This window comes from Synchiropus splendidus, chromosome 18 (genome assembly GCF_027744825.2).
Source record: "Synchiropus splendidus isolate RoL2022-P1 chromosome 18, RoL_Sspl_1.0, whole genome shotgun sequence".
In the NCBI taxonomy this organism is placed as follows: Eukaryota; Metazoa; Chordata; class Actinopteri; order Syngnathiformes; family Callionymidae; genus Synchiropus; species Synchiropus splendidus.
Genome location: NC_071351.1, coordinates 7,129,550 through 7,144,665, shown reverse-complemented (window position 1 = coordinate 7,144,665; position 15,116 = coordinate 7,129,550). Strand labels below are relative to the sequence as shown.

The 15,116-nt window shown below is 46.5% G+C and overlaps 2 protein-coding genes across 5 annotated transcripts in view; one reads left to right on the top strand and one right to left on the bottom strand.

Annotated features, from left to right (window-relative positions):
- The window catches only part of LOC128749557 (leucine-rich repeat-containing G-protein coupled receptor 6), a 39,178-nt gene extending 24,532 nt beyond the window's left edge, over positions 1–14,646 (top strand). The window contains exons 5-18 of the mRNA XM_053849278.1: positions 2,956–3,171; positions 3,950–4,021; positions 5,760–5,828; positions 6,213–6,284; positions 6,880–6,951; positions 7,276–7,344; positions 8,561–8,632; positions 8,899–8,964; positions 9,029–9,100; positions 9,679–9,750; positions 10,156–10,281; positions 11,441–11,595; positions 12,146–12,226; positions 12,312–14,646. Coding sequence (XP_053705253.1) covers positions 2,956–3,171; positions 3,950–4,021; positions 5,760–5,828; positions 6,213–6,284; positions 6,880–6,951; positions 7,276–7,344; positions 8,561–8,632; positions 8,899–8,964; positions 9,029–9,100; positions 9,679–9,750; positions 10,156–10,281; positions 11,441–11,595; positions 12,146–12,226; positions 12,312–13,552 — 2,455 coding nt within the window. The 3' untranslated portion in view covers positions 13,553–14,646. The remainder of the gene's footprint in view (positions 1–2,955; positions 3,172–3,949; positions 4,022–5,759; positions 5,829–6,212; positions 6,285–6,879; positions 6,952–7,275; positions 7,345–8,560; positions 8,633–8,898; positions 8,965–9,028; positions 9,101–9,678; positions 9,751–10,155; positions 10,282–11,440; positions 11,596–12,145; positions 12,227–12,311) is intronic.
- LOC128749560 (transcription factor PU.1) overlaps positions 1–15,116 on the bottom strand; it is a 52,792-nt gene that overhangs the window by 36,288 nt on the left and 1,388 nt on the right. For all 4 annotated transcript variants that reach the window (XM_053849281.1, XM_053849286.1, XM_053849282.1 and 1 more), the window contains exon 3: positions 8,470–8,630. The gene's annotated coding sequence lies outside the window, so the exon portion shown is untranslated. The remainder of the gene's footprint in view (positions 1–8,469; positions 8,631–15,116) is intronic.

Sequence of the window (15,116 nt, the reverse complement as noted above, 5' to 3'; positions counted from 1 at the left end):
CACCCACACACACGCCTCGTCGCCCAAACCACAAGCAGGTATAAAGTACCACTGACTTATTGCAGCATGTCGTCCAACACCGGCAAATGCAGGGCGGCTGTCAGAGTTCTGCTGCCAGAGTCACAGTCAAATAGTATCATTGCAATTGGGGGTAGCATCTGGAAACCATGAGGGGAAACAGCAGACACTGCCGGCCAGGGAGAGCATCTCCAATGAGCTGTGAAACAACTCCATTTTCCATCAATTCCCCCTCTCTTCTTCCTCTCCGTCCTGCACCCACCACCCACACTGCTGTCCTCTGGCTAATGAGAGCTTCTCACCGGGTTAATTGTCTCTTCGGCGGGGTCAGCGCATGTGCGCGTATGTCCATCTCGCCCTAAAGTGAACCACACACACACTCAACCTCGCTGCTTTCCACATTAATATTCCTTTGTAAGTTTCCATTTCCTTCATCAACCTCACAGAAACCTCTTTTTCCACAATGTGTTACGGCTTTGCCCTCTGCCACACAAACGGAGAGGTACTACTGCTCTCCACTTCCTCTGGTCTTCCGCTCGAGAGTGTAAATGTATGTGTGTGTGGTCGGAGCTTAAATGCTTCTTATAGGGATGGCTGCAAGTCACAAAAGTTTGCACGCGCACACACACTCACATACAGACTCGGGGATGCACCGTGTCATTACGGTAATGATAAGCCGAGCAGAGAAAGATTACTGGAAAGGCTTTGGAGAGTGAAGCTTGTCGGCGCCTCTTGCTGACATAAAACACTGCAGGTAAGAGCAAACACAAGTGCGCAGAAGTCAGTGTCCCCTTCGCCCTGAGCAGGGTAGGATATAGAGCACGGAATTGAAACATCGGCGACACGCCTTTTTGAAGGGCAAGTCTGCATATGTGACAGAGGAGAAGAGAAAGTCCGAGCCACCTCAACTGACTTTTCTTGGTTTTATCAGCACATGCCAGTGGAACATTCACTTCCAAAGCCCATTCTGCCATTTGCTGAACAGCTCAGGGGGCAAACCGTCTCCCTTCCATTCCGCGATCATCCTTCAGACTTTGATGTAATAGGCAGGAAATAGTTGCTGCTTTATTGGCTTCTGTGAGACATTCCTGCTTGTGCCTGGACCTTGTGGAGCCCTGGCAGGTCCACCCAGAGGAGCAATTATTTCTTTGCCCTGGAGGACAGGCCAGAAAGTTTGAGGGTCTTCCGCTGCTTTCATCCCCTGATTTGGGTCAGGGACAAACAATGTCCACGCTTCGAGCGCACAGGATGGATGTTTCTCGCTGAAGGAAAAAAAGCTTTCAGGAAGCAGACAAGATGAAAAGTTCTTCAGGCGGTTCGCACATAGACACACACTGGTGCATTCATGCACATGCTGCGGGGTTTGCAACTGCCGGTGTATACAGTTGCGTCTCCTGATGGAAAATCTCCCTGGGGAGAAAAGCCCACAGTTCAGAGTTCAAGTTCAGATTTCACTTTGATGAAGCTGTTTGTTTGGCAAAGCCTTGGAGGGGCGAAGGGTCTGGGAAGGAGCAGTGGTGAAAGAATCAAAGACCCGCCGAGGAAGATTGATATAAGAGGATGTTTGAATGACAACCAAGGGAGAGCTCGACCTTTCACACCACACAAGATTTATAGTTCTGCTATATTAGTGAGAGCTAAAAAGAAACAAAAAAAAAGTGTCCAGGGTTTGAGTGACTAACCAAATTGAATGAGCTATCAAGTCAGTGTCCTCTCAAATGTCCCAAGCCTCTGTCCATCTTTATCCTCGCGTCACTCGCAAAAGCCAGAGTTACTTGCTCCAGCTGGGAAATATGGCCGCTACCTATTAGATGTTTAAAGAGGTCAACTTTCACTTTTCACTGCTGCTGTCCTGTACTGCCCGAAACTCTGCCCAGAACTGATGAATGGTGGTCATTTTCCATAACACAACACCGCAAATGCCAACATTGTCCTCAATGTGACCCGCGGATTCAGAAAAGAGGCAAAAGAAATATTTCTGCCACGTCCAAAATGAAGCTTCTAATGTGACTACTTCAGATATTTTACTGGTTTGGGTGACTTTTGCCTCTTCTGCAACTTCTATGAGAAGTTGTGTGAGGTCTTTGTCTCATTGGACTTTGGGAATGAGTCAATATGACAGAGAAAGTGCATTGATTTAAAAAAAAAAAAAAAGAGTGAGAAGGGGCAGGGGATGGAAGAGGAGATGAATGAATGAGTGTGAAGGGCCAAAAAAAAGAAGAATGGCAAGAGGAAGTGGTCTCAGCTTGTCAACTCTGCCCTGAGGGGACCATTCATCACTCTGGAAACTGTGTATGTGTGCTGATGTGAGATGAGGGACACACTCGCTGTAGTGGACACAAAAGCGAAATCCAGCGACACCAACTTGGAACCGCTGAGTTATGAAAACAGCAACTTCTGATTTGAATTTAATGCTTCCGAAAAATCGGAAATCAAAAGTCGATTCAAGGAAAGCCAGTTTGCACACACCGTATTCATTTGCAACACATCCATATCGGTTCAGTCCAAACATTATCAGGACAAATATGTGAAACCCAAGCCCCTTGGTTCAATCTGAAGATCTTAATCCGCAGGGCATTCATGAGCCCTTCTCCTGATTCAGAAGAGCGGCTTCATTACAGAGAATAAATAAGGCGGGGCAGACTTGACAGGCTGCAGCCTTTCAAACACATTTAAGTCTGTGTTTTTCTTATCTTAGATTTCATACATGCCTGTGCTGGCTGGGCCAGACATGGCTTATTTAGCACGGGAATAAATCATAATCAGCCGCTTGTAAAAAGTGCAGCGAAGATGAAAGAGCGATAAAGAAGCAGCGTAATCTCACAGTAACCATCCTGACAGCCGCTAATGCACCAAAACCAACACGCGAACAATAGACAACACACGCTACGTTGAACCTGTCGCTAATCTCCCTCGCTCTGTTCCCTCATCCCGCAGGCGTCTGGATGCAAACCTATTGTCTGAGGTTCCAGCGTCGGCCTTCAGAGGAGTGCGGTCGCTGAGGCACCTCTGGTTGGATGACAACTGGCTAACAGAGATCCCGGTTTCAGCTCTGGACTCGCTGCCTTCCCTCCAGGCCATGACACTGGCGCTCAACAGGATTAAAAGCATCCCGGACCACGCATTCACCAACCTCTCTGCCCTCGTCGTCTTGTGAGTGAAAGCCTCAACTTCGATAGTCACCCTCACACAACCTTGCTTGGCCCTGACGTGATCTCACCACACCACAGCCTTTTTTTTTCCTTCTTCACCACAAGTACTTTTAAATTAAAACACCATTCCAAAGACTCTAGCTTCAGAGCTCGTAAAATCCAGCGGTAATACAGGGCTGTAAATAAAAGTAGGTTGTCTGGATGCAACGCTAATTTGGAGCGTCTTACAAAAGCAAGAGCGAGAGTGAAAGAATATTGTGTTCTTTCCCAACAAGCCATTTGTTCATTTGTCAGACGGGATCAGCGAGCCGAGGGATGGCACTCTGGTTTTATGAGTTTGCTCATTAAGCGGATCAGCCTGGATCGAGAAATATAAAATTTAAGTCAGGCCGGGTCACGTTGTGATGCCGAAGCCCTTTCCTTTGTTCAGAATAGAGTTAGCGGTTTGGATGGAAAAGGACGACCTACACTATGTTGAACAGCTGGTCGTAATGTGGCGACCCATTGGTATGAGGGGGGATGATTTCCTGCATGGAGTAGGGGGGGTTTGATCTCTGGGTCTTCAGTGAAACAAAGCAAATTAAGAAGCAATAACTGATTAAGCGATAGGATGGGTGCTCTGAGACTCTGCGAATAGAAAGCAGATGCGGCACAGACCTCGCATACCAGTGCCACATGGTTGCTTGTCCTCTGACAGTTTTCCAAGCGCGTGGAGGTGGTAGGAGGCCAGATGGACCGAAGCTCATGAGGATGATGATGATGCTGTTTTGCCCTTGCAGGCATCTTCACAACAACCTGATCAAGAATATGGGCGAGAAATGTTTTGAAGGTCTGCAGAGCCTGGAGACGCTGTGAGTATCGCACGACCGCGCCAAACCAAACACTCCTAAAACAGCTGCACTCACGAGCAATGCTGACGGATCACTTTAATCACCTTCAAAGTCAGCCTCCAAATGAGAACCTCATTCCTCCACAGCTTCATTTGCACGTTTTCTGGAGTTTGTGTTGTGATCACGACGTGAACCAGGGATCTGTGCAGGACCTGTGCAGCAACTCTGTAGGTGCTGGGTGATGGAAGTCATGGGAGACTTTCACGATGGCTAGGTTGCGGTTGAATTGCCCACCGGATGCTATATGTGGCACCTCTGTGAAATCCATACAGAGGCTCAAGTTTAAGAGGTGTGGGTTTTGGGAGGGTTTAGGGAGAGCTAGATGAGAACTTCGCATTGCCGTCCACTCAGTCCTTCATAATCTTAAGTACGACGGCAAACACTGCCATGACAAATGCCGCCTCTCAGGTAACATTAGCACCTCTGAAGGTTACTTTACTGAATTAACAAGAGCTGAAGTCACAGACACTCAGCGCTTCACTGAGTTAGAGGACCGGAAAGTCCTCCAACCAGTGAGTCTATGCTAAGAAACTGGAAGACTCCAGAAACTGAGCCCTGCAGCCGTTTCATTTCGGTGCTCAGACCACCTAAAAAGACATGTTTTCATAAATCCCGTGTCATTAAAAGTGCGTGCCAAAGAAGGGAATCAAAAAGTCACAATGATTAATGTGCCGGTAACTTCAGCAGGTGCTCGAAGTTTCCTTCAAACCACAACTGACGCGCAACGGTCAGGAATGTGACGGTGAAACCTTGATGAGGTTGACTCAACGGATTCTTCTGCGTTTTGTGAAAGTAATTGTGGAGCAGGTCAGTCGAGACCCACTCCGCTGGAAGGAGTGAGGTTCTGCAGCGACGGTGGTCCGATGAAAACTCTGGTATGCTGTTTAACAACCTGTTGAAGTGTAAAATGTCATGCGTTCCTTTTTATGTGTGCGTGTGAGGGCATATATGCGTGGGCATGGAGGGAATTCACCCACGTGTCGACCAGAGAATATGAAAGCTCAAATCCATTTGGAGGAGAAGGTTGATGCCAGGGATTCACCAGATCCCACAAACAACCCAACACGCATTCTGGTGGTTCCGATGAGCTGATTCTAGCAAAGCAGGCTCCCTCTGGATCCTTCCGCATGCGTGCTCTCGAACACCCCAAAACGTGCATGATAACAAAAGTTTTGAAACACTCGGCTGTCAGAATAAAAGGACTGTAGAGACATCACATGACAGGTGTACAGCTGTTTACACGAACTGAATACAGGGTGTTGACGGGCGGCACTTTAAGGATTACAGAGCGGAGGTAAATAAGAAAAAGAGGTGGATTTGCATGGACCAGAATAGTTTTGCTGAAGTATAATCGGGTGAGGGGGGGCAGGTGTCATTGACGTAGGGATCGCACTGGAATGAGGGTTAGTCTCTCGCCGTGGCCTGGGAAATATGAGAAGCCATCAGGGGGACACGAACTCCAAGAGTGCGTCATAAAATCATTACAGAGAGGAAGCTTGTGAAAACTCCATCAAAGACTGATGGAAAACAACCTCTGTTGACTTTCTCTTGTGCCGGTCCATGCCTCCCTTCTATGAAAAGATATTCCAGGAAGCATCAGGGGCCTGCAGGGGCCTCTATTGTCCCAAAACGCCACATGCAAATGACTCTGTATGAAGTTCACAGCTGATTCAAAATTCATGCGCATACTGTGTTTCAGAGATTTAAACTACAACGACTTGCAGGAGTTTCCTGTGGCCATCAGGACGCTGAGCAAGCTTCAAGAACTGTACGTCCACACACGCACACACGCACACGGAGACCCACCTGCTCAGCATGACGATCATAGCTGTGTTATCCCGGGCAATCCTGATAAGTGATTTTAATGTGACACTCGGATACGATCTCTCTCGCCACAAGCAGGTGCTGGCTACACACACACAGTTTTCCTCGGCTTCAGCAGATGTTTCTCAGCATGAAAATGTGTCACAAATGTAGCGTATGCGCGACTGCTTGCGTATCATGTATCCAAAAATGTCAGCTGTGCAGAGGCAGGTGCACGACTTCTGCTCGCCGAGCACCCCGTTATTTTTCCAGGAAAATCCCTGACGCCCACACACAACAGTGTACATCCACAGCATGTGTGACTAATACTATGGTTTTATGCTTGCAGGGGTTTCCATAACAACAATATCAAAGCCATCCCAGAGAGGGCCTTCGTGGGAAACCCTCAGCTACAAACCATGTGAGCTCAATTATCACTCTCCAGTGTGCACATGTGCAGGGCTTCAATTGTGGCAGCATGATCACTACTAAAACTCAGTGAAAGCTTCGGCTAGAGTGACGTTTTTAGGGGACATGACTTATGAAAAGTTTGGACGTTTACTGTACCTGCAGGGCACCAAACCAGGAGGGCACTGAAAGTTAGAAAGGTAGAATCATTCTGACCTTCCTGAAGCACCTGACCAAGTATGCAGACCGACTGCCACTTCAAACCGACTTGAAGATATGTATGCAGGGTTAGGTTAGGCAGGATGGGACACCTTCCCATTTGGCTCTTGTCGCTGGCCATAAACATCACTCTCATTCCTGTTTTGCTGAAAAGGGACCAGTGCTGGACTAGTATTCCTAAATGCTTCTCCAGGAAAGGTAAAAGGTCAGGAGCAAAGCATTGATTTTCACGGTGAGGACAGAGGTGAGCTGAGAAGCTCTTCATTTGGGAGCCGTAGCTCGGGGGAGGGCCAGGCCGGGTCTGTCCAACAACATGCGCTGGAGAATCTGTTCAGGCATCAAAAAGTCCCTCTGAACACAGGTGTAACTTTTCAACTTCTCTTTTGCAGTCACTTTTACGAAAACCCCATCCAGTTTGTGGGGAAATCCGCCTTCCAGTTCCTTCCCAAGCTGCACACGCTGTAAGTATGCGGTCAGTCCAGCGAGGCAGCCCAGACACTGTTTCAATCATTCCCCGTGCGCAGCGGCGAACGCGGACATGTGGAGAGCACGACTGAGTGATGTTGTGTGAGCGCTGCGTGCTGATGTGGTAAGAGGGCCGGTTGTAAGAACATGTTGAATGGTGTGACTTATGAGGTCTCGTGAGACGGCCAAAAACATGCCTGTGTTGATGTTGGAGGGGAAAGTGTGATGGCTGAAATGAGCTGTTAGACAAGCTCAGTGTGCACGGGGAAAGAAAGAGAGGGAGCGATCTTGCTGACACATTCCATCCTCTTCTACTGCAGCTCCCTCAACGGAGCGACCCTAATTCGAGAGTTTCCTGACCTGAAAGGCACCACAAGCCTGGAAATTCTGTGAGTGTCTCCCTTCACAACGCTGGAAACATCTCACCACACTGAGCTTGTTCATGTCAGATGCTGCTACCCATCACAAATTGATACTTTGAGACTCTCTCCCTCTTGCCAACAACGACAAGACAAACAAATTGCACCTTGCTGCAAAAGTATTATGACGTGGCTACATCCACGTCTTCAAATCAACAACCGGTTTCTGCCGCACAGAAAACTGTCACCTGTTCCGAGCATCTGCATGAATAGTCTTTGTAAACTGCTGCAGCAAACACACCAAGTGAAATTTTTATGTTTCATTTAAAGACATTCTCTCAAAAGAGACACTTACCTTGCGAACAACAAAACAGAACATTTTTACACTAAAACTGAATGTTAATATATGTTTTTTTACTATTCACAAAAGCTAGTTGAATGTTTATTTTACTCTTTACATATATATTTTTTAAATTATATATACAGTGGCGGGCATTAAGGGGTGTGTTCTCCCACCCAGATGGTTTATGGGTCGGGGTGTTGAGGATTATATATTCACTGTGAGGGGAGGGGAGTAGTTTTCTGCATGTGGAAATAAACAAGGCTCCTGTGCATTTGCCACCATACATTATATACATATAAATTACACATATATAAATGAATTTTTGTGTGAAAAATAACCATTCACAAACTTGGAGTGTCATAAATACATCTTAAATCAACACTGCATTTTCTTGAATATAGATTATCTATCTCTCAGATTAGATTTGTTATTGATGCTACTCATTTATTTCATTTTTTTTTCTCCAAAATGTATAGTTTTCGACTTATTTTATTGAAAAAAGAGTGAAGCACGTGTTCCCTCAACTAACAAATACAACAATAATGTACAACTAATATTATTATTTGAAAAAGCTAATGCACCCGAGTCTCTTGACTGAACAGTCAGAATAAATTCAAAAAGGAATCAGCATTTTGGAGAGACTTTCACAGAACAGGACAAAGACTGAAGTGACAAGAAAGTGAAAAAAGAGTGTTTTGGTAGGAAATCAGAAAAGCTCAAGAGTCACAAGAGAGATAAGGCAGCGGGCCCTGCCAGCCGGTGACAGCTTTGGCGACGGCACACAGATTTCTGTCTGCTCGACTTAGACTCACAGGAGGGACTGAAGGGGGGGTGAGATGGTGGGGTTCCCCGTCGCTCGCTTGCACTTGGACAGCGACCAAATGACTCTCTTTCCCTCTGCAGGACGCTGACGCGGGCCGGACTCTCAGCGCTCCCTCTGGATCTGTGCGAGCAGCTGCCTCACCTCAGAGTGCTGTGAGTACACAACGACAGAGTGCCCTTTAACTGACAATAGATTTACGTAGTCTTTTGTGCAGAAATTTTAGAGCTCTAGTCAGATGACAGTTGTTGTGACATTAATAGTGAAGTCATGTTCACGCACCACCCATGATTCTGATTTATTTGTGTATGACCTTCATTGCCTTGTCAACCACAAGACTTTGATTTCTTCATTTTGTGAAGCATAAAAAAGAAAAATTCCACTCATTGTTGAAGTGTTTTGATCTGTTGCTGTGTTGCAGGGAGCTCTCTTATAACCAGATAGTGGATCTCCCAAGCTTCTTTCACTGTTCTGCACTTCAAGAGATGTGAGTTACAAACACACTGATGGAGTCTGCAGTGTCTAACCCACTTCATGGATTGACTCCACAGAGGACTGCAGCACAACCAGATCGGCAGGATCGACTCCAACACCTTCCAGCAGCTTGGGTCTCTCCGATCACTGTGAGTCTGACCTTAACCCCCACACTGCAACCTGGATAGGTGGTCAAACTCGCAACCCAACAAAGCAAACAGTGAAGCCACTCTGTTGAGCTTTAATGATAAGTCTCAGTGGAAATGCTTTTTTCTTGGCTTTCATGGAAATTAATTTCATAAATTCAGAAGTTTCCCAAGAAACACACAATACACAATCACGAACAGGTTTGTTGTTTACAAAAAAACGCAGTACATCAGTAGATACATCTGTAAATCTGTAAATTTAAAAACAACACACACATGTATGTTGTCAGCAAGTTTTTTTTTGTTTTTTTTTTATTTGATAAAGATGGATCGGTCAAAAGAAATAAAAGAAGCAAAGAAAATGAATCGATAAAAATGAATATAATAATGAATAAATAATTTGAATTCCAACTCATTGCAAAACTCAAACATTAATAGTGTTAAAACTATCAAATTTTATGTCACTTGCAACTTTAACGAAACAAAAAACAAAAACAATCCGTTGCTGACATCTAGTGGTTGCAGCTAGTACATCACTCAAACAGAAACCGCAGATTCATATTTGACCTTTCTTCCTGCAGTGATCTCAGCTGGAATACCATCGAGTGGATCCACCAAGATGCCTTCCTCTCCCTGCACTCTTTAGTCAAACTGTGAGTGAACACCATCCCATGCCACGTCTGAAGTCAGAAGGTCACATTGGAAGGGAGGACAGCAGTAGTTCATTCGCTCACATACAGGGTTTCTTTGTTTCCTCCAGCTTATTTACAACGTTGCACATCGATGCAAACAAATGTAGCGTTAAAGAAGAAGCCCCCGAACTATCAAGCATGAGGTGCGATTGGATAATTGGTTAGCAACAGAGGTCCGGATTCTTCCATGAAGAGGTCGTCTTTACCAGGAAGTCCACAACACTTCTCAGAAGCTGCAGGAATCACATTGGTCCACGAACAGACATGTGATTCATCCCTAGCAGGCCACCGCAGAAGTGTTTGCCAGGACAGGAGTCGACACACATTCCCAAACACAACACCTCTGAATCTCTTCATCCACCGCAGGGACTTGACTGAAAACCAGCTGAGCTCCATGCCAGTCTCGGGCCTCGCGGGTCTCACACACCTCAAGCTGAAGGGCAACACGGAATTGTATGAGGCCCTCAGTCCCGACAACTTCCCCCACATGAGGTAAGCGCCAACACATCACCACAGTTGGCCATATAAACGCTGGTGTTCCACACCAGCTGGTGGCAGCAGAAACAACATATCTATGGCAAGTTTAAATCCACAGCAATAGTCACATGCAGAGTCCATAATAGCTGGAACCAGTGGAGCGCAAATGGGCCCCCAAGCGCCTCAGAAATAGGTCAGAGGAAGATGATGACAGTTTCCGTTTTTCCAAGAAAACACATCAGTGGTACAGAGATTTATGGTTGTAAACAACATCATTGCCTACTACTGACACCAACAACCAGGAAGACATTTTTGGGGGTCACATTCTACTATCTTCAATATACAATTAATTTGGTTAACTCGCAACTAATACCCATAAAGGCATATTTGGAGCTGACATAGTCATGATATGGATTAATGTGGCTTGGTGTGTGTGAACGCAGACTAGCCTTTCAACTTGGGTTTCTTCTGATCAGCCCAATATGAACAACTTCAGTTTGAGATAGTTCCACTTGCTGGTTGCACTGGCACCACTGCAGTGGCAAAGGCTACTTTTAGAGGGGCGGTTACGAGAAAAACCTCACCACACTTGTCACCAAGACATGAAGGAAAAAAAAAAAAAAGTATCCCTCCATCATCTTGGATCGAAGCTGTGTTTACAATTCAAAACATGGTAGTTTGCATCAGGTGTTTCACCTGTGGCTGTACGGAACAAAGTCAATTATCATTCCTCCCCTAAATTTCTCTGTAATTATTTGGGAGCGTTTCTCGACTTCGCCAGAAGAAGGCGTGTTCAACAATGGACCAAGTGACTGTGCGCGCCTCCAAGCTATTGGCTAAGACAGCTAGGAAGCAGTTGAGGCCTGCATGTCGCCTCTTGCCTCCCATTTAATCCTCGAAAGACAAGAGAGGTTTTGCAGGGTAATTATTAGCTTCTGAGAAATAGTGATTAAATGATCATTGCGCGCTAATATGTATATTTAGTAGCGGCGTTATTACCGAGACGTGTCGGCAAGATATCTTAACTTGAAGCAGCTTTTTTTCCCCAACTACATTTTCAGGGTCGAGATAAAGCTGGCACCTGTTCTGTGCTCAGTGTTGTGATGTTGCTGCCTTCATTCATTCACAAACAAGACGTCCACACTGAATAGACAAACCGTCTTTTTGTTTAAAGGGTGATCGAGATGCCGTACGCGTACCAGTGCTGCGTGTATGGCTCCTGTGACAACTTCAAGCCAGCAAACCACTGGGAGATGGAGCAGAGCAACCCTGAGGAGAGCTTGCACAAGAGAACTGTGGCCATCTATCCCGTCCACGCCGACACACACTGTAAGTGCACGCAAGACGGACACATCGAAGAGACACTGTTGAGTGGAAGAATATCTACCTGGAAACTCAGATCACCCACAACCGTTCAGGTGTCAAAAATAATGCGATGAAGTCGGGGGGCGGAAGGATGAAAGCCAAGCTCTCATCCACGTCGCTTTCCACCGTGACTATGTTCTATTTTCTCTACTGTAATCCAACTAAACTTAAACTTAACTTGTCTCAAACATCTAAGGTGTCGGGAGAATTGATGGCTTGCTGGGTGGAAAGGGCAGTGGAAGTATTTTGGAGTTTCACTGCACTGAAACAGACGATCAAAAACACAATCTGCCAAAGACCCAATTTCAAAGACGCATACAGTACACAGCTCAGTCACGAGGCTCTCGAGGAATTAATAGACATTTAGTCACGCCGTGTTGATGCAGTACACAAACACGGCCCGGCAGTGAATGTAGTCTTTCAAAACATGAAGCCGATTTTCGCCACAGGAGCGCATCTGTTGGACTGTGGGGCTATGACCAATCAGATTAAACTGTTCCTCCTTGCACACTAGACGACCCTGACCTGGAGGAGTTCCAGTTGGAGCTAGAGGAAGCCAGACTACAGACAAGTGTCCAGTGCACACCAACACCAGGTGAAGAACATGACAAAGCCGCAGGCTTCTCAAGCGATGACGGAATATTTGCAAAGACAATGACACGTGACTTTGTGCATCTCAGGTCCATTCCGGCCCTGTGACTCTCTACTGGGCAGCTGGCTGGTTCGTGTTGGCCTCTGGTGCATCTCACTGGTGTCTCTCCTGGGAAACTCGCTGCTGCTCCTCTCGCTGTTCAGCTCGTCGGGGTACCTCTCACCGCTACGCTTCACCGTGGCCTGTATGGGCGCCTCCAACCTCCTGACAGGGGTGTGCACGTGCACCCTGGCTCTGGTCGACGCCCTGACCCTGGGGGAGTTCAGCCACCACGGAGCCCGCTGGGAAGGAGGGCCAGGCTGCCAGGCGACTGGATGGGTTTCCGTTTTTGCATCCGAGGCCAGTGTGCTGCTGCTCACCCTGGCGGCGGTTCAGTGTGGCGTGAGCGTGACCTGTGCTCGTACCCTTGGAAAATCCCCCTCGCTTGGGAGTGTTCGCACATGTGCACTCTTCTGCGTCGCCCTCTCACTCACACTGGCTTGTCTTCCTCTTCTTGGTGTTGGAGAGTACAGGTCATCACCGTTTTGCCTTCCGACACCACTACCACCTCCCACCGCTCAGTTGCCGACCTCCCTCATCTTCCCTCTAACTCTGATCATGCTCAACACGCTGTGTTTTCTCATCGTCACGGGCTCATACATCCGTCTTTACTGGGAGTTGCTACGAGGGGAATGCGAGGGCTTCTGGGACTGCGCTATGATCAAACACGTGGCCTGGTTAATATTCACCAACGGCCTTCTCTACGTGCCGGTGGCATTCCTCTCCCTCTGCTCACTGCTGGGTCTGCTCTCTCTTAGTGAGGAGGTCCTCAAATCAGTCCTCCTGCTCCTCCAGCCCCTGCCAGCGTGCCTCAACCCCCTCCTCTTCCTTTTATTCACACGAGACAACTCGCAGCTCTTCTCCTGGTCTCGTCCCAAAGCGTTACCGCAGCTGCGCCGGGACCGCACTCTGGACTCGCTGGTGTCCGTGGAGACAGAGAAAAGCTCCTGCTCCGAGTCATCAACACGGGAGTCCCTGTCTGATGTGGACGCCCTTTACAGTGGAGGGGGTTCTCTCCAAACACGACTGGATCCCATTAGGTTCTCTCATTGCTCCTCCAACTCAGTCGTCCCTCTAATCCCCTGCCAAATAATGCCAACCAGTAGCAGAGAAAGAGACAGAGTAGAAGATCGGGGAAGCCAGGACCACCCTGAATGCCTCAGCAGCTTGGATCAGGAAATGACTCACAACACTTGTTCATTGTATCACTCCTCCACAACCTATCCGTGAGTTCCCACACTCATCTGGACAATCATTTCAGGAAAGCAAGGACACTTCTGGGTATTCAGTCCTGAAGAACGAGCGACACTGTAGTGTCCTCACAAAGTGCCTCTGTTTTGGAAGTTGCTTTATAAGACAGGATTTTTTCAAAACCCCGACACAGAACTGTGCAAAGGCTGAACTGGAGAAGCTCATCTGTTCTCTCCACCTTCATCAGCACCAACACTATCGTTGGCCGCTGCAGCAAAGGAGAATACAGAAGCGTGAAACAAATGTGGTGCCTCTTTCAACCAACATACAGCTGGTGAGGCAGAAATAGTGGATTTATTATAAACATGGATGTCAAACCATAATGTGATGAGATTTACTGAATGTCTGGTTTTATTATCTTTTTCTAAAATATCATCTTCAATAAAGGGATTCACTCAGACACTTCAGAGTAAGCTAATATGTGTAGAACTGTTACAAATAGTTTTAGATATTGGATGAGAGGTTACGCCAAGGCTGCTAGGTGTATCTTCAAAACATCGACACAAACAAAATCTGCCACCACACTGATCTCGCCATACAAGCCCTGAAAATTCTGAGAAGCTAATGTAGATAACAAGAGGGAGTGACAAAACCTTCTTAGCTCTCAGGTTATTCGCATTAAATCCACGCATGTCAGTGAGTTCTCTACTGTCAGTACATCAGATACTTGAACTCTTAAAAACTGGCGCCTCAACACCAACTTCAGATCACACCTAATTCCTTTCACATTTAAACCAAAACATGACCTCAGTGTTTTAATTTATCGCGAGCAATACTGCCACCACGATAGACAATCTGACAAGGTGCTGCCTTCATGTACAGTTTGGTCTTCAACAACATATCCGTCTACCAGTGAACTATGGAGTAGCCTAGCAACTATGTACATACAATGTAACTACCTCTGAACTAGCATGCTAATGACTTACTACAGCCTTTTGATGTTTGTGATAAACACCAAATATGCTTTATATTTTGACAAACAAATTCATAGTTTAAAAAAATATATCAAATGTTTTTTGCAAATGTTATTTAGGATGTATATACTGTGTACAACCGTCAGTCATATTGTTGAATAAAGTTATATTGTCGTTGTCTCTTCATGTCGTGAGTTGTCCTAAGTCACAACGCTTATTGGATGTTGTATGACGCTCCCAATTTTGGCGACGGTTGACAGGGCATTTCTGCTTGCACACAGACTGTATTGATGAGGTGACAGTAAGACAAACCAGATGAGTGTTCACTTTATTGAAGACTGAAGTACCAAATTAAAGTGCAGTGAAGATTTAGGACAGGGCAAACAAACAACGTCCAAGTCAGCAGGAGAAAGTGCAGGGAAACCTATATGCAGGATCTCTTCGTCTCGCTGTCAACATCCTGAGCGGCATCAGCGGCTTCTCTCTTGCGTGAGGATCCATTTTGGTCGACCTCTGTAATGCCCTGCAGCAGACCAAGAATGATGATCACATTACACCTCAAATCATTTCTGCCCAAATATGGCCATTTAATTTAACAGTCATTTATTTTGATGGACACACTTTGCCGC